This window comes from Acromyrmex echinatior, chromosome 19 (genome assembly GCF_024713525.1).
Source record: "Acromyrmex echinatior isolate Ae372 chromosome 19, ASM2471352v2, whole genome shotgun sequence".
Classification (NCBI taxonomy): Eukaryota; Metazoa; Arthropoda; class Insecta; order Hymenoptera; family Formicidae; genus Acromyrmex; species Acromyrmex echinatior.
The window spans coordinates 2,329,281-2,351,764 of record NC_141870.1 but is presented as its reverse complement, the minus strand read 5'-3'; the positions used below and the strand labels follow the sequence as shown (position 1 = coordinate 2,351,764).

Genomic DNA, 22,484 nt, shown 5'->3' with positions numbered 1-22,484 from the left:
ATTAAATCTTAATCCGTAAGAAACTTACTAATCACAGTCAATTGTTCTTCTCACAATTATGATTGATCAATTTCTTACGTCTTAAGATTTAAGCTTAGATATTTAGATAGATAATTTATTATAGAAAATTTATTTATTATAGAAAATTTATAACTCACTCTTGATTTATTATTAACAATTTATTGTAGAAAGCTCACAATGCTGGTTTTTCAATAAAAGTCGTAAGTCTTAAGTCTTAAGAACCAATTGACCAATTATACACATTTTCTCTTTGCAATAAATTATTATTTAAGCTTTAAATTTTAAGCTGTAAAAAATTGACCAAGCACAGTCGAATATAAAAGAATAATCGACTATGATTCGTAAACTTACGGCTTAAGAAAACAGTTTAAGTAATGGCTTATTGTAGAAAACCCATCACAGTTGATTATTCTCTTGACATTCGACTGTGATGGATCAATTATTTAAGTTACAATTAAGTCATAAGTCATAAGTAATTGACTCATTTTGTCAACTCCTATTGTATTAGGCCATTTAAAAAGTATCCGCGGTTTTTTCATTAAAAAATTGAACAAAAAACCGCGGATACTTTTTAAATGTCCTAATAGAACCAGATTAATTCTACGTTCCTTCGCTCGAGTCGCAGTTATAAAACGATTCTTGAGATCCTTTCGCAACCGCGAGGATGCAGTGGCACCAGTTCAGAAACCGGACTTCACGAATCTGCGTTACGAGGGTCTTTTACACAATAGGCGAAAGAGAGAACGTAAGAATTGTCGGCCCGCCCGAATCCGGGAACGAGCAAATATTTACGAGGAACCGTAATCGACTACGCTAATCCATTGTGGAACTCACGTGAACAACGTACCGGATTCGGTCGGATGGATTAAGACACGGCCAAGAGGCGGCCTCGCCGCCTTTTCCTCTCGTCCTTTCGAAAATTCGGCATCCTTTGAGGATGCGCGAGCGCGAGGGTGCGCGGGATATCCCGTGTGCGCACGGCGTAGAAATAATATTTGCGCAATGCATTATGAGCCGCGCGAAACGTGCAAACGGGGCGTGAAAATATTAATTTTTGCGAGACACTTCCGCGACTCGCGGCGGAAGTGCGCTCCCGCGGAATCCTCTCTCGTAATCTCGCTTACGATCTTTTTCTACGCTGTTGTCTCGTTGTTTTTACAAAACTACTCGCGCTAATCCGCGGACTGTCGAGGGATTAACGGATAAAGGATCGCGGGCAGAGAGCACTCTAACATAAGTCGCATTCATCTTGCGTATTCCGGTTATGGTTTTAAATTTATTTCAAACCGTCCCTCTCGCGAGAAAGTTTCCCGGGATTAAATTCTGTAATTGTTTAAGTTACGTTTGTTACGCAAAAGTCTCTTCACTATTGTTTATACAGCAAGCTTTCCGCCATGTATAATGAGCCATACGTATAAGGATGATTTATTTCAAGTGACATGATGTATGAGTTTTCTCTTGAATTGCAAATGTTTTCTGAAAAAATGTTTTACATTAGTTTAAAGTTATTTAGGAGGGTAATATGATGATGTAATATTCGTTATTTTAGATTATTTTTATACCAGTGTTTTATAAAAGATTTAATATCTTATTCTCATGTATTTTTACATAAAATATAAAACATTGATGCTTGTTTTACACAAAATCTGCTAACGAATTTAAAGGAATATTAAAGTATTAAGAATTTCGCTCGTAATTAAGATGAGGCACAATCGCATAATATATTTGGACAAATTTGGACAAGTTGTATTCTAAAACTCCTGTGTATTGAAAGTTAATAAAACTATAATTTTTTTTTTCATGTCGATTTTTGCGATACTGCAGAACAATGTCATGTATACGTAATAAGAATTAATTAGTTCAGAAAAAAGCACAGTTATTTTTACAAAATATAAATACAATGTACAATTACATATTTCTCCAAATATAATACGCTTTAAAACTACAATTTAAAACGTTCCTCACTCATTGAGAGCCGAGGAACGAATCGAAAACTCTTCACGGCCGGTAATTGCCTTCCATTTCAATGCTTGTCATTTCCTCGAGAGCATAAGAAGTAAACGAGCGTGAAATTCCGGAAGAATCGACCAGCAGGCCCGGAATAATCGTTCAAAATGCGAACCGAACAATGTCTTAGATCGGCAACGTCAACAACGTCACGCCGTCCGTCTTAGCGAGCGATACCTATCAATAAGGGACGTCTCACCGGGATACGAAATCTCTCTCCTCCCTTCGGATGAAAATGGCGCGTCTAAACGGCCGCGGCCCGCGTCCTATCGGACGACCTACTTCAATTATTCGGTCGGCACGCGGGAAGGCAGGAAGGCACGCAGTCAAATGTAACCGAGTCCGAGATGAGATGCTGAGAAGAGACTTCGGAAGCTGAAGAAAATCAGGTATCGGCCCGCCTGACACCCCGCGGCTACGCCTTTAAGAATATCGACGCGGGTGCTTTTTCCAGCGCATTCGCCCTCACGAGGAACGAAAGAGCGAGAGCGAGAGAGAGAGAGGGGGGGGAGGGGGAGAACGGGCAAGATCCACTTAGCACGCCGCTTAGACGCGAAAACATCTGTATTGTCGCTGCATTAGCGCCGAGGATTCATCCCCCCGTGATTGCTGGGGAAAATTGTAATCTTTTTCGTGGAAGCCGCCCCGCCGGGAGCGCTCCTTAAAGCGAGAGAAGCTTGCCCGAGAGGGAGAAAGAGAGAGAGAGAGGGAGAGGGAGATGACCTCGACGAAGGATTCGTGTGAATTGCTAAGCGAACGACATATGCGTATTACAATGCGAGGAGGATGCGATATTCTTACTTTACATCTCTCTTTCAATTTACGTCTCCTTTCCGTGCCCGCTCAATTAAGATTCATTGCGTATTCAAGACGGCCGCGACTTACGTCGCACGCGTTCCGTCCCTCCCGCCGAACGTGCGGTCAAAGTAAACTTACTTAACTTCGTTACCTCTCCTTCCTTCGAGGAAGAGAGAGAGAGAGAGAGAGAGAGAGAGAGAGAGAGAGAGACGCGGCGTCTCATTCATAATTCATGAATTTCACTTCGAAGCCGGACTCGTAATACCAATTTCGAAATCGTAAACTCGTCCAGCTCTCCACACCGTTCGCCGTTTGCACGTTTTCGAGGGAACGGTTCATTCGGCGTGGATCGAGCAATTGCAAAAAGACCATCGGCAGATCAAGAGATATATTAGCGATGGCCGGTTCCCAGTCCGTCTCTAACAAAATTCACGACGTACCGGCGAACAATGGCCGGTCCACTGCGAGAAGGGCGGCGAGAGACAGGCCCTCTTTCTCTCAAGAATTCTCCTCGCGGGATCCTCGCGCGAGCGCGACAAGCTGCCATCTCCTGGTTCCGACAACGGCCTAAACCGGTAGGTAGGTAGGTAGGTAGATAAGTAGGTAGACAGGCAGATAGACGGGCATAATACGCGTGCACAGAATCGCGCAGAATGTGGGATCCGGTTCGCCGGATCGGGCGTACGATTAACGTACGGATTAGGATTAAGCTCCGACGTGGATCTCGCTGCGCCCGAGCGGACCGCAGCATCAGGGAGGCCGATACCTCGACCGGGAGGGGTTTATCGAAAGGAGGGGCTCGTCGCGAGGGGTAGATACGGGTGGCCGCGCGCGCGGGGGGGGGGGGTACCTACGTTCTACAATGTTCGAGGTCCATACGCGTTTCAGAAAAAGAAAGACAGAGTGGGGGGAGAGGGGGGGGGAGAGAAAGCGCTTTTCACGCTCGATTCTCCGCGTGTATTACGATATACCCCCTTGTACCCTCTCGCTTGCTGAAGGAGGGGCGGAGGGGGGAAGAGGGGACGACAGTCAATGCACATTACAACGGTTTTATGTTATTAATACGGATGCATTGGCTGGGATTTGAATAATTGAACGGATCCGCGCGGATTCGCTAGATAGGTAGGTATGGTTCTCTCTCCTTCTCCCCTCTCTCTCTCTCTCTCTCTCTCTCTCTTTCTGTGTCTCTGTCTCTCTTTGGCAACGCGCAACCGCCATAATCCAGATCTACCGACGCCTGAATTTTCACGTAGGGTTCATCGCGTTCGTATTGGCGTTTGCGATCGCTATTTGATCTCATAATGTCGACAGATCGATTCGATTATTTAAGATTACTGGTCGCAAATGTCTAATCTCACCTAAGATTAGCAATTATTGATTTCCTGAATACAAGCTGCACGTTAGGAAGAGTGGTACGTATTCAAAGGGATGATAATAAATGTCTGACGGAAGAGCATTTTGTCGTACGATCAATGAAATTATAACGAAATTAATATTAGTACATAAACGTGTATAATTTCGGCACCTGCGATCTTAATTCTCTGATGATAGCTTCTCTGCTGAATTTGAAAAAACTTAGCAAAAATATCTATAAGTCTATTTTTGAATAACTATAAAAAAGCAGAACTGTTTGCAAAATGAAATTTGAAAAGAATAAAAATAGATAACACAGATGTAAAAGATCGAGCTTTTAAATCAAATAAAAATTTAAAAATTAAAGTTTTTTTCGGAAAAGAAATTGAAAAATTTCTCTCTAAATGGAAAAAGTGAGTATATTGAAATCCAATGGTAAACTTGCTTCGATTTCGCTAAAATTTTGTTTCAAACTTTATTTAACAAAAAAATGACAAATCTTTTACTGATACATGTTTCTAATTCTTTCCCTTTTTATTAAAATTTTTATTTGATACCTGCGATTTGCAAAAAGAACATAAAAGATTGGAAGATTGCACGAGTCATTTTTGCAATAATCCTTCTCAATGATTTTATTACTGGTATTAGCTTTAAAGTAATGGGAGTGCTTTACAGAAAGTATCTCATAAAATTTTAAGTCGTGAAATACTCTATTATAATTAGAATTAGAAACTGGAATTTTTAATTTGTTATTTTCATGTTAAGAGTGAAAAGTCAAAGTTAGATAATCTTCTTTTGTGCGATGCTGGATGCTGCGTTACGATATGCCGCTGTTTCTTAAACGAGCAGCATATAATCAATGATTAATAAAACAAATATTGACAAACGTCTAAAGTCGAATTACAATTACAAAGAGAAGGTCTTTTAAAAAATATCATTTAAATACATATTTGTTTTATAAATGGAGATTACGTACTGAAGTCATTGGAATATTTTCTAATACGTCTCCATTGTCGAAAAATACAGATTTAAGACAATTTGCAAAAATAAGCTCTTCGATTCAATCGCATGGTCGAGCGACGGCGACGGCGACGAGAGGCGAGAGAGGTTCGGTAACCTTCGTAATATGCATCGACAAATATGTCGTTCGCTTCCGCGACGCTTTCTCTCATTCCTTCTCTCTTTCTCTCTCCATATCAGAGGGTTATTTCGCGACCACCCTCTCGGCTCGCGCGTTTGCCTCGCGTGTGTCTGTTGCCGCGGCGCGGCATCCGAAAGGGGTGCGATCCCCCCACCCATGAGCGTCGCGACGCGACGTGATCGCACCCTCCGCGCGAGAGCTGAACCTCGTCGTCGTCGTCGTCGTCGTCATCGTCGTCGTCGTCGTCGGCCCTCCGCTCGTCCTGTCTCGCCCTCCCTCGCGGCCGCGTTTCGTAACGTGAATGGGAAGGGGATGCGAGAGAGGTATCGCGGAGAGAGAGAGCCGTGCGACCGGGTGGTGGAAAAGTGGTCGGAGCCAGATAGGACCACGCCCCGATCGCGGACAACGCACGCCAACCCGATGTGGCACCCGAGGGTGTCTCTCTGTCCGCCACCGACGCGGCTGGCGCGGCTCACGGGAACCCACGGGGGTGGCTTTGTCGGTTGTGCGCGTAGGTACGGCACGGGTAGGGTAGGAAAGTAGCGCGCACCATGTCCACGCGGCATCGCGGCAGCCACCGTTATGGCTAGTCCACGTATACTCTTTATCGGGGAGATGTCACTTCGTGTCCGCGACGCGCGACGGTAGGCGCCCCTGCCTGCGACCGACGCCGACGCCGACGCCGACGCCGACCTGGTCCGAAGTGGATAAAGTGCGGACACCAACGGCGAGCGAGCGGGGGGTAGATCTCGAACATCTCCCCGTGGGATCTCCCCGTGGAGAAGAGATTCGGATCGGATTCGCGCCTTTCCCGTCTCGCGACACGACTCGTCTCGTCTCTTCCGTCTCGATGTTGAACGCCGATGATTCGACGCCGGTGAGCGATCGTCTGCGAGGCGGGAGCCTCCTATCTCTACGGGACAAGATTCATCCCATCCGGCTATAAAGGAAAGAAAGAAAGAAAGAAAGAAAGAAAAAAGATCCCGTTCGCTGCGCGGTGCTTAAAATTCGCGAGAAAGTCGGGAACGCGGATCCACACCGGATATACATCCGTTTTACGATGCGAGCGAGAACGTAACGTCGCCGGAGGACGAGGATAGAACGAGCCCGTATCCTTCGTCTTGACATCCTGGGTCCGGAGACTCGCTCGACGCGCATCTCGCTTCCGAGTAACGCCGATACCATCTGTACATCCGTATCCCGCGGGTTCGTATCCCGCGTTACGTAACATGGTAGAGAGCACTTATGCGAGCGACTCGCCGAGATCACGCTCGCCCATGACGGAGCCGTCGAGTCCGCTGCACTCGGATGGTCCCGGTATATCCGGCTACGGCCACAGCTATCTGTACAGCTATTCGCCGGACGCGCAGAACCACATATCGGTGGTGACGAGACGCAACAATCAGAACGAGACGGGCGCCGATGCCACGCACGAGCGCACGTTCGCCAGGAGTCCGATCGGCACGGAGGAGACGATGCCACGGCACCGTCACGGCGTTCGCGAACCGGTCGTCCCCTCGCGACCCTCGACCGGCACCTCCGCCTCCACCATGTCGTCCCCCACCTCACTCTTCACCATCGACAGCATCCTGGCACCGAGGCCGATCGGCAGCGTCGTTGCACCCACGAGCACCACCACCATCGCCGCATCCGTGATCCAGACGCCGGAGACGATCGATTCGGTCGCCGGCCGCACCACCGCAACGATGCATCCGTTGCAACAGCAGCTGCATCACTTGGCGTTCACCTCGGCGGATTTTCTCGGTGGGTAATACACCGCCCTCCGAGGATCGGCGTGACTCCTCTTTTCGGCTGAAAGTCTGTCAAAGGAACCGCGACGTTTAAAAGACGAGCCTAATCCTTTAGACTTTCTTCCTCCGGACGCCTCTTACATTTTCAGACTCTGAGCTCTCGTCATTCGAGTTCTCGTATGCATGAAATTATAATTAACTCCATTGAAATGTCTGGAATCCTATAAGCACGTCTTTTACTGTTTATAATCGTAACTTAAATGGAACTCGATTAATATAATCGTCGCGTTATCGAATTAAGTTCGTATTGTTGGATTATATTAAACTTGTACGTACGACAAGTTGATGATAAATGGAGTTTTCAAACTGTGTCGAGAAACCGATAGAAATAATAACGCGTTCGGGCAAATGAAGCGTTTGAAATCGCTCGTGTTGAACAATTACGCGAGGTCGAACGATTAATTTATGCGTGCCGTTGGAAATGTTAATTGCATTTATTCCGATTATATTACAGTTTTATCAAGTGACATCGGGGCAATATATCGTTTTTTGCAATCTTTTTTTGCAATACGGATGAGAATGTCGATAATGTTCAGAATGCCGGCCATCAATTTCGCAGCAATTTTATGAAAAATCGAAAATTCGGCGAAACAGCCCAATCTCCACATTCTTTTGTATTCCGTAAATTAGCGAATTATTTCCCTGATAGCGATATAGAAAATTGAAAAAAATCGTTTATTAACTTTGAAATGAGAGAACAAAATTTGACGAGCTGTAAAGTGTTAAAGCGCATATCCGAATGAAATCAGAGCGATCAGAGATTATTCGACTCTATTTCGTACGAAGCGAAAAATTTCATTCGTTTCGTTTTGTCCGATTACATTTTTGTTGACTATGTTTCTTTACTAGCTCACTGCCACGATATAATATTTTTACGTTAGCACGATAGTGAGATTATCATTTTAAACGTATTTTGAACGTCGAATTATGTTTTATTTTCATTAATGGATCCTATACTTCATGTGATTTTCTGTTCTAAATCAGCACGTCATAATTAATATCTTTAATTTTGAACTCATCGTTACAACGTGAATAAATAATTACAAATGTCACGGGACTACAGTCCGCATTTTTCCTTCTATACGACGTTACAATCTCACATTTTCTGCGGACTATATTTTTCATCTCACGTAACTCGCTTCTCTCTACAGCGCAAAGAATCTAATTCGTTTGCATTTCGTCAATTTTCTGCAGATCGGTAAACGTATTTCGTTCAACATAGAGACGTTTAACACTTTACAATACAAATATGTAAGACTTGCGCGAAATCCTAAGAGAGCCGGTGCGAAACGCGCCAAAATTTCTTTCATGCCCGCAGGGGGCTTTAGGTATTTTTCCTTCAAGGTAACTTGCATCTCTCTCGCATTGGGGATACGCGAGATGAAATCCGCAATCCGTTTCGATCATGCATGAACGATCTAGCTCCTTCCGCAATCCCGCTAGAAGACGGAGAACGTGAAAAGGAAGCATGCGAACGCGAAAGAATGGGTGTGAGGAAGAAGCCCGCGGTGCTGGGTAAAAGCAGAAATTTTTACCGTCCCCGCATTTTCATACGCAACGTCGCGTTTAAGCAGCTTTCTTCGAGATTTTAAAGTAAAACGTCCCCCGGGACGGGGGTGCCGAGCGACCTCTTTATCCCGCTAGAAGACGAACAGCGTGAATGGGGTCTGCGAAATTTGTAGTATCGCGTTTCCAACAGCGACGTTCCTCCATCGCGTTAATTCTCGATTCGAGAGAACGTTGAAACTGCCGATATTTGGGATTCGTCACCGCAAAGGATCATGTAATCCTTTTGTCAATCGCGTCGATTTAGTGCCCGAATTACCGCGATTGTTACAATTATCGCTCGACGCACAATCGATTTCAGGGCTCCCCTAAATGTTATAATCGCCAACGCGAGAATGGACGTTTGAATCTTTAATGCGGCGCAAAGTTCAAATGGCATGGCGGCCGCGCGGATAATCTTTATTGTCATTCCGCGGCGTGTAGGATCTATCCGAAATCTCGGATAGCGAAATTTCGAAATAAAGTGGCGCAAGTTTTATCATATTCTTCCATTCGTTTCCGGATTTCAGCCGCGGCATATCCGGGACTGTATCCCGGAGGATACGTGGCGGCGATGGCCGCCGCCGGCGTTTCCCTTCACGGACAGCCGGCTTTTTATCATGCCGGTCATCCTTATCAAATAAATCCCAACAATCCGGGAATGGGTCCAATGGCGAAAAGAAAACGTCGCCATCGAACGATCTTCACGGAGGAGCAATTGGAACAATTGGAGGCCACCTTCGACAAGACTCATTATCCTGATGTGCTCCTGCGAGAACAGCTGGCTCTCCAGGTCGACCTCAAGGAAGAAAGGATCGAGGTCAGTCGAATCTTACACTTCTACTATTGATATCTTGAATCTATACTACTTCTATCTTAATCTTTAGAGGCGGGAGTCTATTTTTTTAATCTTACAGCTTTTCCTTGCAAAATTTGTTACAATTCATTTTGTATTTCTTGCTTCAACTATAATGGCTTTCTCGTCCTGTAAAGGTTAATGATGATTCCTTCGAATCTAGAATCGTTTACGTAACGTTACAATTAATACTCGCAATTAGTTATTCACTGTTACAATCGTCTTAATAGTTAAATTGATTTCGGAAAATTGTACAGTCAAATTAAAGCGAGAGTTAGGTCTAATTATTAAAATCATGGTCGAGGACACTCCCTTCTTTGCATTGATTATGAAACGAAATCAATCGCGAAGCACTTAACTATTTAATTCAAATAGTGATGTGATGAGGAACAGAATAGCATGGAAAAGAGTACGCGTTGACAATTATGGGTCCTCTCATTAGTCCGTGATCGTTTTCGAAAAACGGGAGACTACCGTTTCTGAGCAACGTCGGTGAAGCTACAGCGGCGGGCTTAAAGCCGCTTGCCGATGACAAATTACTTTCTCGAGCCGTGAACGGAATATTGAATTTCGGATCGACAAACATTGACCGTCCGGATGGCCCGGGTCCGGTACGCACAATTTGTAATGTAACGTCGGCAAACTACGCGCTCACGCCGCCGCCGCGGCCGTTCCTGAGTGGGATGGAACGGTCTGTGTTTGTCGTCCTAATGCATAAAAGCCCATAATATTTTAACGCGGTCATTAAAATTTACCGCGGTGGGTATTTATCGGAGCCTCGGTCGACTTGAGCTAACAAGTTGCATGCTAGATTAAAAGCTTTAGCGATAATGTGTTTACTTCAATTATACATACGCTCGCGCGCTCTCGTTCGCACACGCGTGTGTGCGCACGTGTATTGGATAGTGCGTATCGTACAATTTATAATCTCTAAAGTGGTGTACTCTCTGCAGACAAGAGAGAGAGAGAGAGAGAGGGAGGAAAAGAGAACGCGCGTTTCCGCGTCACGTTAATTTCGTATAAATTTACCTTTCAACAAGTTCATTGTGTCGCCGATCGAGCGTTATTTTTCCAGTAATTAACGATCTAGCTTCTCAATCTGACGGTAAGCGACATATTGTGATTTCTGTGATTTTTTACACAGCGTAGCCCCGTGACTGAAAATAGTATCCTTTTATGTACACACCGTTTTGTACATTTCAACGCATTCATTTTGTCTGTAATGTTTCGATTTCACAAAGAGCCTTTCTTTTAGAATGATGATTCCTCAAAATGTAATTAACGCATGTTAAAGTCGACTTTCAGTACTCAATTGAATAGTATCTAATAAAAATTGTATAAATTTTTTGTTCCTGTATCTAATTGGTCTAAACGGTTAATCCAAATGTAAAGCTACCATCGATTAAACTCGATTTTACTGATTTTAATTACCGATTGATGTTGCCACAATAGTTTCAAAAAACACCGGGGCTGCGAGAATTGTGAACGGGTTGCGTAAAATTGTCCAACGGAGAATCTAGGATCGACGACGATTCCGTCGAGCAATCACGGACTCTGAGAATCATTGACACTCGCGGGACCACCCGCGTCGCGTCGGCTTTGCCAAAGAAAAGTCCCCCGAGTCTCGAGAGTTGTTTAAAGACGGGAACAACATATACCTGCGTGTCTGGTACCCGGGACCGCCTCTTGGAGCGAGAGTCCACGGTGTTTGCACAGAATTAGTAGAATAGCGATTCTTGCGTCCGATGGAGGGAGCACAGGAGAGGACAAAGAAAGAGCTAGGAAACGGGTCGGGCCGAAGGGAGAAGGAGGGGGTGAGAAACCTAAGGTACTGTTTTGTGTGCTTCCAAGATCGCGTCGACTCGACGGGTCCGAGGATCTACACGGGAAAAACAACAGCTCGGAAATTATCAGTGCACCCACGCTTTATTCAGGATACACATCTCATCGGCATACGACTCTCTGATTGATCGATTTAGCACGCATGACACTGTTGTCATTAAAATTTCCGCTGACAGGACACGAGACACCTTGGCTCACGTGAAACGCAATCAACGTGACAGATTTAATTTTACATCTCAGGGAGGAGTAAACTGGCATTCATCGTCCTTAACCTGAGAGAACTCTTCAAAGTGAACGAGGGTTAAGCTATTACAATAGCTAATGCAGCAAAACGAACGAGCGAATAGGGGTTGAATATTGATTGTCGGTTTTCATTCGGATTGATTCAGACAGGCGTGAGGGACAAATGCATGTCCCGCGAGTGCGCGGGAATCGTTTGATGTCTCTCACGCGTCTTTTCTTACTTCGTTAAGTAATATCTCGTAGCACGTTGATGTATTTTCTGTAATCAGGATTTAAAAAACATTATATTTTTCAAATATTGTTCAATTGGCTCCCCGGCAAATGTTTGCTTTAATTTATTTAATTGCGTACAACTAAAAATCGGTAGCATCATGCTTCACCTTTAGAAAAGCTGTAATTATATTATATTATATTACTTTATTTATAGATATATTCTTAAGTATTTTTAATTACGGCTACAAAAATAAACTTCACTCGTTATTGTCACTTGCAAAATCGAAGCAAAACCATCCACGGACTTTAGTATATACTCTCTTTTTAAAGAAGTTTTTAACTTTTTTGCAAGGCTTTTGATGGAAAAGGGCAAACCTTTTACACCAATCTGACGCTTTTATTCGCGGGCAAAATAAATCCTATTTAATCCTTCATTTGATAATGTTGCTTCAAGCAATTTGATTTTATCCACTTCCTAGAATGTTTTTGTTTTATTTTGAATTGCTTTTGTTATTATGATTGAAATTAAACAACATAAATAACAAGCTCCTCTCAATATTCAATTTATATTGTAATTTAAAGATATAGTCTACAGACATTATCTATGCCTACAAGAAAAGTGAAACCAGTAATGCATTTTTAATCGTCCAAGAAAGAATCGCTCGATTTCAGCTGTGTCGAATGATCGATTAATTTAGACGAGTCCCTCTGAACGTTGCGTTGAATTAAAAAAAATTCATTTCAGGTATGGTTTAAGAATCGTCGCGCCAAGTGGCGGAAGCAGAAGCGGGAGGAACAGGACCGCATCCGGAAGCTGCAGCTGGAGCAGCGTCAGCGTACCGACGATGGTGGCACCGCGACGACGGTGATGGTAGGCGATCGTCTGGGTCTGAATAGACAGCAGCAGCAGCAGCATCAGCAGAAGCTCGAGCAGGACACGGACAGCTCCGACCTCGAGGTAGCGTAGTGCGGCCGTGGTGACGATGAGACACGAGTCTCGTCCATCGGTAAATCGAGGAGATCGAGGACGACGGAAGACGGCCCGGTGCTTTCACGCTCTTATCGACAATGTGTATGGGCATGTACATACGTGACTGTGTTGTAAATACCATTGTAAATATGACTAACGATGAATGTGTACAATACCGAAATAAATTATTGCATTGAAGCACGAAGTGCGGTATGTCTGTCGTCTGGTCCCCTTAAGTCTGTTCTACTGCAAGACGTAAGTTGTAAGAAATTAATCGATCGTAGTTGATTATTTTTGTCACATTCAACTGTGATTGGCCGATTTCTTATGACTGACGACTTGCGATTCAATTGTAGAACAGGCATTTCGACGCATTCGCGAAAGAGTCTCCTTTTTATAGTACATTGAAGAAATAAGAATTCTATCGCCTAGCTTTATGACGATATTTATACACAAGATGCGTGTACAGCGTCGCATGTATACGCTGTTGAAAACTTTTAGAGTGAATCTCATTCTAAAAAATGAAATCTCACTCTTAAAAATAAAAATTGAGCCACTCTTTTTCCAAATTGGAAAGACTCAATTTTCACTCTCCAGAGTGAAATTCCATTCCAAAGAATTTAGAGAGTATATATTCAAATATTCGTAGATTGCCATGTTAACCGAGTCGTCATCAAATCTCTTTTTGCTTCAACTCTGATTATCTCAATGACGTTAAGAGTAAAATTAATTACATAAAATTAATTTTGTCCGCGCTTCTCTCCATCCCAGTTAGTTTGTACTGCGATTTAAAATACACGTTTATTTCTTGATTCAATATATATATATATATTAATTATAGATCAAATTAAATCAATTTAAATTTATTTTATTTTATCTCGAATTTTTCGTGGTTGATTTTCATTGACCTTCAATCTAATCTGAAGAGAGTAATATCAATTTACCTCGATGTGATACCTTTATTCGAGGATTCTCTCATTTACATACAAGTGTGCAGCGAGGTGTCCATTTAGATCGCGAGAACTTTAAATCTCCCGATACTCTTTCTCTACTACCGCTTATTGTTATTGCTGGAGCGCAACGCGGTTTTACAACAATATTTTCTTATTGAAATCGCTTCGCTGTTGTGGAAAATACATTCCCGTTTATATAAACGTTTACACGGAGCTTCGATATTCTACCACGCATAAATATTAAAGCCCGTCGATCGTTTAGAAATTTTGAAACGCGTCGCGTTTGGAACTTTTTGCTCAGCGGTTTTCCGGATATAGGATAGGAGAGTTTATGAGTGAATCAATTCAATCAATTGTATCAGAATAATTGCACCGATATGAATTAAATTTAATTATCAATTTTATTTAAAATAATAAAAAAATTTGTTTTTTTAATTTTACACATTTACAATTTTTTTTTTTAATCGAGTCCTCGATTATTATTTTCGATTATTATATGCGGTTACATCACGTTACATCACGTTCGGATTTACTGCTTATTCATTCTTTTTTTTCTTTTGTCCAACGTTCGCAAATCTCGACAACTTTCCCCCTGTTATTTTCCCCTTTAATCTTGTAAAACGGCATTTTTTGTCACGTGGTTTTCTACGAGAGTCGAATGCAGTGTCTACTTCGACAATCCTGAGAATTTCGATGGGATTCAGGCTGAATCGGCTGCGTTCCGACGAGCCGATAATCAACACGAGTACCGTCATAAATTTGCGCAAGGATGTGGCTCTGAGCATATACGCGGCGCCTTGGCCGTACCGGAAGAACGGCGGGCCAAACGAATTCACATCGCACACGTAGTAAGCTCCACAGAACTTGAAGAGGCCAAGACAGGCGCTCTCGCATGTCAGTACGGCGAAATGATAACTCGAGAATACTCGCTCCAGTGTCTTCCACAGGCACTCGTCCGATTCAGCGTACAATCTGCCGTTAATGGCCGGCAGCATCCGAGCCTCGAATACAATCTCACCGATATCGAAACAATTGGAGAGATATTTAAACGAGTGATTAGCATTTTCATCGCTGGCAGACTTGAGCTCGGCCTCATGCTTGCTGTGCGTGTAATAACGATCCCCGCACACAACGATCGCGTCGAGAGTCTTCGGGGTCCAATATTCCGGCGCCATAATCCTAGTCATGCCAGCACACACTACGTAACAGGCGTACGTCTGCATACCGCGATTCGCCTCGTCGAACATATCGTCAGTTATGTGTATCTCGCCCCACAGGGAGAACAGCCTGTTGGGTTCTTCCACGTAGTATTGATGCCATCTCGCTTTACCGGCGGCGGTGACCTCAGTCGAGCCTGGTCTCTTCCGGTTCGCGGACGTGCATTTGCCCCAGCTCGTCGGCCGATAACGTTTCAACCATGTTGCTCTCTCCCTTGGCTCCCTCGGATCGCCCTCCTCATCCTCCTCTCGATCAGTCTCGTCCTCTTGGTCCTCGATCTCAAGCGTATCCGACGGACATTCGTCGGCACGTCGCGGCTGCTTGGACATCCCGCGTTGCAGTAACTTTAGATTGTCCAGCTGACAGCAATGGAAAGACACGTGGTAGAGCTCAACGTCGATGTAAACGTTCCCCTCACCTTCATAGTTGGATTGAAAATCGAATCGAAATTTCTCCTGCTCGAAGGCGTGGCCTTGCAACATAAGGATCATCAGATGTCTCCGTAACGAGTCCTTGGAACAGAACTTCACGATGCAGGCGAAACCTTTTTTTTCCCACAAGCCATACTCATTGCACTGGTAGGGATTGTACAGGTACCAAAACAGACCATCCTGCCAGAAGGCCAATGAAAATCTGATTGTGCGCAAAATATAGTCACGATACCCCGTGATCATTTGGTCGAGCCACTGCTCGAGTTTTCTCGGCGAGTCGTCCCTGTGCACGGGCATGTAAGCTAAATTGACCTTCTCACGTCCGAGTTTCACCTCGACTTGCAGGGGATCCTTCCTTGATATAATCTGCGATGTCGTACCATACTCTTGATACGAATCGCAAACGCCCCGCGCCACGACTTCTTTCAGTTCCCCGATCAATTCTACTTCGACGCTGTATTTGTAATTGTATACTACGACGTCGTCTAGACGCTGCTTTGCCTTCACGTTGATCGAGCCGATGTGGGTGAAGAGCATCCAGGCATGATCGTAAATGTAATCGATATTAGCGCTCCGCACGTATTTGTATCTTCCATGCAAATAATGTCGTTTTTAAAAGAAATGACAGCTTTGAATGGATTCCAAACCCTCGTAAAAGTACAGTACAGTTAAATTCTCACTCTTCCAATGCGAGATATTAAAATTACGTCACGCAGCTTGACTCAAATTCCACGCACGTATCCTTTTACCTTGACGAGAGTTTTCTTTCCAAATAAATTTTGAGTAAAAGAAGCAAATCTCAAATTGATCGGACAGAGAGTCGAAATAATTTAATTTGTATTTAAATAAATAAATTAAGTAGACTGTAAAAAGAAGTGTCTTTTTGAGTGTAAGAATAATCAAAATATGCATCAAAATATATTAAAATACTTCATATGTTTCGATTGAAAAACAAGCTGACGTAACTTTTCGTAATTTTGATATTTAAAATGACGATAAATATCGTCAGGTTGTTTGCTAAGATTATCGTTTCGATTATCCTGCTTGACATATCAATACCTGAGCTGAGTTTTCGCTAACAATGCCACGATCGCTTGATAGAAGCAGAACTTCCAAGCGTTCACGCGTTCTCGCAGCGTGTTAATTTCCAGTAAATTCATACCCTTCTGTCCATGAAGAACCACGCAGGCATAAACACGCTTGGACGACAACTTCACAATCATGTAATCACCGTCAACCAAACCGGGACGTTGGTCGCCAACCGCGCAATCCACCGATAATAATTTCTTTGATTCCGCATACGATACCGGCACACGTACGTGGCCTAGTTCCTTGCGATTAGCAAAGTCGCTCCTCTGCTGATTTCGAAGAAATTTCTCCTTGTCATCGTCCGTTAGGTCATAGAAAATGTCCCTTCGCTTCTTTCGTTTTTCCTTTTCCCATTCTTTCTCCAGCCCGATAACTGTATCTCGTGCAAAGAGCGGCGGTACACTCGGCCATAATCTTCCGCTTTCATTTCTCGACATCCTTCGATGTATCCTCGTCTGCAGAAAATATCGCAAATTTGTACAGAACTTCATATATGTATCCGCAATGTAAAGAATAATGAATTAAGTAAATCAAATAAAATATGATCTTTATACAATAGTTATACAATCTTAATAAGACTTCGCTGAGAGAAATATTTTGAGTATGATGTGTAATTTACAAAAACTTGTTTACTTTTTAATTAAAAAATTTTATTGTTTTAACCAGAATTTAATTAAATTAATCAAATTTTGATTAGAACAACAAAATTTTTTTTAATTAAAAGAGTAAGGAAAATTTTTGTAAGTCACGTATACCAAACATTTCTCTCAGTGTTCAGTTCCGCAGAGGTGTGATAAAAGAAACATGCAAAAAAAAAATATGCAAATTAAATTAAATCTAGAATAATTTGAGCTGGCATCGTTCCGTTTCTAACCGGCTGCCTCGCCCTCATGCTTCTCCAGATTCGCGTCGTTCCGCATCGACCTAATCCAACAGTCGTCCTAGCCCGACGCTCGTACTCGAAGCAGTTGAGTGGAAAGCACTTGTTAGTTTCCGTGTCAGATAGTCTCGTGATGTCGGACATTGCCTTCCCTTTATCTTCTTCCCCCGGATTCGATCCTGATCTACATGATGCTTTGTGCAAATTCATCAGTCTATCTATCTAAATGAGAGATAATGTTCGCAATTCAAAAAAAAGGAGCCTCACGCGTCCCTTACGATTTTATTTCGCTAGCAGACTGCTGGTCCATTGAAGGATTCCCCTCCTTAGTGTCTTCATTCGTTTCATCATCAATATTCTTATAAGATATTTGATCAACGCTCGTCACATCTCCCGACTCCAAAATATCAGACTCCAAAACATCAGACTCCAAAACATCAGACTCCAAAACATCAGATTCCAAAACATCAGACTCCAAAACATCAGACTCCAAAACATCAGACTCCAAAATATTGCTAACCGTATCGATAACCATCTCATCTTCGGTTTGATCATGTCTTTGTTCATCCGGTCTTTGATCATCCGGTATTTGATCATCACTTTCCGGTCTTTGATCATCATTTTCCGGTCTTTGTTCATCACTTTCCGGTCTTTGATCATCATTTTCCGGTCTTTGATCATCACTTTCCGGTTCCATGATGTTTTGGCGAGATAAACCAATCTTATATTGTAATTTTTTAATCATAATATTATTACGTAATTATAAAAACTTAGTTATGAAATTGAAATTTAGTTATAGAATTCATATTTGTGTGTGTCTACATACTTGGCTAATTTAATGTATTAGATTTTCGAGACTTAAAAGTGTGCCGATGCAACGGGAATGTTAATGTCGATGTAAAATGTCACGTATTGCAATTTTGACATCAAACATAACCGCCGTGCGAGACAGCAGAGACAGCTTCACATAATACGAACATACATATATTTAACTCACAGACATAAAAAGATGTCTGATTTCAGTTTTTTAACAACCTTGCTTTAAGAGGCCTTAAGTTATAAGTTGAAAGAAATTAAGTGACAATAATTTCCATCTTTAAATTGTTTTTGCTTTAGACTTTAACTGTTAGACTTCAGCAAATTGAGCAAAACTCAATTCTTACGGCCTAAAGGCATAAGTTCTAAAGCCGATATATCGTCACTTACAACTTACAGCCTCTTAAAGCAAGGTTGTGGACTTAGCTTCATGTCGATTGTTTGGATCCACTTGACATCCTTTAAAAAAAGAAGAAACGTATACACATAATATATAAATATAATTATGAGTTTGTAATAATATTATTACTCTCTCTCTCTCTCTCTCTGATGACAATTGCTCTAAACACGTAACTATTGTACCTTCCAATAGACTTCTTTTGGAACAAATCCGCTCGGATATGATCCGGATTCAAAGTGAGAGAAAGGGGAGAGGGGGCAAACACTCGAAAATGGTTGGTTTGAATTTGTATAGGCCCTCGGAAGACCGCAGAGAGACAGGAGGGGTTCCTCGAGAGAACGCGGGACGGCTTCCTGAAGCTGAAAAAATACCGGGTACCCGATTGGGCGGGGTGAAGAGGGCGCGTAGCCTCGATTTATCCCGTTTCGTTTGCGTACGATTTTGTAATTATTTTACTGCCGGCGCAGACGAAGCCCTAGGAACGGCAGGCAGGCAATCTCGAACGCGCGAAGCCCGCCGGTGACGCAAGATTTTCAAAGTGTTTATAAAATTACGGGAGCGCGATACCGCCGCGCGCGCGACCGAAATAACGCGAAACCGTACGATCATACCGGCCCGTTCCGTATTCAAATCATTATTGGATTTGGGAGCCCTGCTCGTGCACGGATGACGAACAAATAAATCGTATTTCGAATGCGGCAAAGTCGTGACGCCACGTCGTGATTCCGTGATCGGCGGAAGTGCCGAGATCGTTTCTCCAAAACAAGCTTTGGACTCTCCCTTCCGCGTTCCTTAGACCCGAAAGATCCGAACAGCTTAAGAGTTAAAGTTCGAAACATCCGAATCGTTTAACCACGCCGGAAAAATTCTGAACACTCTGATCGGAAATTAAAAATTACACGAATTTTTTAAATGATCGAGAATTTCGTGCTTTTATTATGTATTTATTTATTATGTAAGAGAGTTACACAGTTAACACAGAGTAACACAGTTACAATTTTATCATTAATGTTACTTTTAGATTACAGTTTAAGGCACACAGATTGATTTCATCTTCTGTTTTGCACATTGACGTTCTCTCTTTAAAGACAGGGAGTTACAGCTCGAGTATCAGTGAATATTCGTCAAAAATCGCTTATCCAGGTGGGCCAAAATGCGTTAACCGAAAAAAAAAAAAACGGGTAACAACTTACAAAAATCGAAGGAAAAATACGTATGTACACTGCTGCGCTGACCGAAATTAATATCCGCAGCTTTTGTACGCGTTTGTTTGCGAGTTTACGTTTCGCCGACGGTCAAAGCGAGGCGGTTTTGCGCGAAAGCGCGTCGTAAAGTTTTTAACGCCGAATGAATCGGCAACGTGTGTAAAGGACGGACCGTAAGGTACGTGTATTTCATTTTTTTCGCGACTGAGAAACGAGCATCTGCCATTGTTAACATCAGTATTACCGCATTCCGGAGTATTTCCGACGCGAACGCCGAACGCGAGTCTTTGGAAAAACGGACGACGGCTTTCACCGATTTTTCTCATGGTTGTTCGACGGGAGCTTTCTCGCGGGTGGCCGGAGAATATCCCGTGGGAATCCCGGCGATGTACAAAGTCGAAGTGGAATTCGAGAATCAGTCTGATCCTCGCCGTCGGGCTCTGGCCGCGTCATGTCGAAGAGAAGTTCTCCAATGCGGATAGAAGGGCTCGCCAAAAGGGGGACGAGTCGAATCTGGACAATTCCCGGTGAAAATTTAATGGAAGGTTCATGGAGACACTAGAAGACGTAAACTTCGTGGGGGCGGATTGATTGCTTGCGTGCCGCGACTAAAACCACGAGAGCATACACATCAATGAATTATCACGATCGATTATTGCGTACCGGGGGTTCCCCGCCGAGAACTTTGACAACTGATCTGTAGGAATCGTCAGTCCCCTGCTATTTTAAGTGGGAGTAACCATGATCGGTGAAGGGTAATTCTTAGGGTATTGTCTCATTATTATGACTTTTTTACAACAAGCCATTATCTGAGTCTTAAACTGTAAGAAATTAACTAATAGGAAATTAATTAATAGGCCAGTATTCAGTTCTTATTTTATGACCATCTTAAGACGCTAATGCGGCCCTCTAATTGGTTCACCTCAAGGCAAAACTTTATTTTTCTCAAATTTAATTGTGATTGATCAATTTCTTAACTTCAAACTTAGATAGGGGAGATTGGAGTCAAAAGTAATACGGGTAAGAGTTGTAACATTTAAATTAAAAGAAAGAAAGTAGAAAGCCAATTACAAAAACTTCAAACGAAGAAATTCGCCGGTAATCATCTTTTCGTATTGAGTTCATTTTACAATTTTGCGTAGTTATTGTAAGAATTGACCAGCCAGTTAAATATTCTCCTCGTATTCGACTGCGATTGGTTGGATTCTTACAACTACTTACTACACTTACACAATTCTAGAATGAGCCTTAAACAGAAAAAGAACAGCTACGAGATTCTAGAGATCAATATTAAGAGTCTGATCGAAACTGATCAGCCTTTTGATTGATCATCACTTACGATCCATTCAGTATGTAGTTCAGATAGCTTCGTACATTTTTGAAAAGTGGGATAAAATAAAAAAGGAAGAAATGAAAAAGATAAACAGTTATATATCCGCCATTTTTATTCTCTTTACCAAACTCTTATTAGAATCTCTACAAGATTCACAATATTAATTGAAAATCGACTGATCAGATTAAACACACACGAATGAAAAATATCATATTCGATCAAGGTTCTTCGCCTAATAATACTTTTTGTAAATTTATATAATTTTCTGTTCAAGTAAATTATTGAGATTCGTATTTTCAATGCTCTCTTTCGTATACTTTCGACGCACAGCTGGAGAGATATTTTCTCGTAAACTGATCAAAATTATTATAAGAATTGCGTGTACATATCAATGGTTTCGGGAAGCTCGCGGTGCGAGAATCGTCCCGAGGGGTGAAGAGAGGAGAAGCGGATTGCCCGTACACATAATAACATGCACATATGTCTACGTATTCGCGTATAATACATACTCGCTCCGAAAGGAGGATCGGAGAGAAGGGAGTGAAGGGGGGTGGGAATGAACGGCGAGGGAGAGGGAGAGAGAGAGTGCAAAATAAACAGTGCATTATATGCAATAACGCACAAAACACCCCTACGGCTGTGCAGTCATCTCCTTCGAAAGATTCGGCCGCGAGTGCGCGCGCGGGCAATCCAATTAATTTTATTTTAATTACCGCATCGTCGGGCATACGCCGATTGTTATTGTTTCGACGTCGATGAATCGACCGTCGCCCGTAATTTTGCCGCTGACAATTTCCGCCACTCGACGTCCCGCGACACCTGTGCAAATGGACACCGCGTTTCTTCTCGAAATAGTCCAAATTTCCAAATTATTTCTTAGAATGGACGCTGCAATTGAATAACAAAAAAAAAAGAAGAAAGGTCGATCAGAGTCGCACTAATTTATTCGAAATTTTTATTCTTTTATTGAACTGAGACGCCAAGTAAAAAGATCGCTTCACATATATATATCCGGCAAAAAATGCCTTCTCAATCATTTCCTAATGGAAGATCATATTGAAACTGGGCGAAAATCTTTCGAAACGCTCTATAAAAATTCTCCCTAAAAAATAATTGTATTCTAAAATATTATTTAGAATTGGGGAATTTAGAAGGGTGGGGAGAGAAGAGATATCGATAGGATAGGTTGATCAGAATCTAGAAAGAAAGATGAGTTCTTGGTTTTAGTGTTATCTTTATATCGGTATCTTCCTTATGAAGGAAGTCCGAGTAGATTTATATATCCGTATCGCGAAGTTTAAGAAAACATTGTTAAGTCCAACGTTAAAAGAAGAACGTTAAATGATAGCAACGTCAGAT

General features: G+C 42.6%; 1 protein-coding gene across 1 annotated transcript; it reads left to right on the top strand.

The window, feature by feature from the left end:
* The first annotated feature begins 5,586 nt into the window (after positions 1-5,586).
* Gsc (goosecoid homeobox) lies at positions 5,587-13,005 on the top strand. Its single transcript, XM_011059063.2, has 3 exons — positions 5,587-7,084; positions 9,207-9,496; positions 12,576-13,005. The coding sequence occupies exons 1-3, from the start codon at positions 6,550-6,552 to the stop codon at positions 12,795-12,797; spliced, it is 1,047 nt and encodes a 348-aa protein (XP_011057365.1). The 5' UTR covers positions 5,587-6,549; the 3' UTR covers positions 12,798-13,005.
* The last annotated feature ends 9,479 nt before the right edge of the window (positions 13,006-22,484 follow it).

Coding starts and splice junctions, on each gene's coding strand:
- Gsc (XM_011059063.2), top strand. CDS start 6,550: ATGGTAGAGAGCACTTATGCGAGCGACTCGCCGAGATCACGCTCGCCC. Junction 7,085..9,206: donor CACCTCGGCGGATTTTCTCG/GTGGGTAATACA, acceptor TCCGGATTTCAG/CCGCGGCATATCCGGGACTG. Junction 9,497..12,575: donor TCAAGGAAGAAAGGATCGAG/GTCAGTCGAATC, acceptor AATTCATTTCAG/GTATGGTTTAAGAATCGTCG.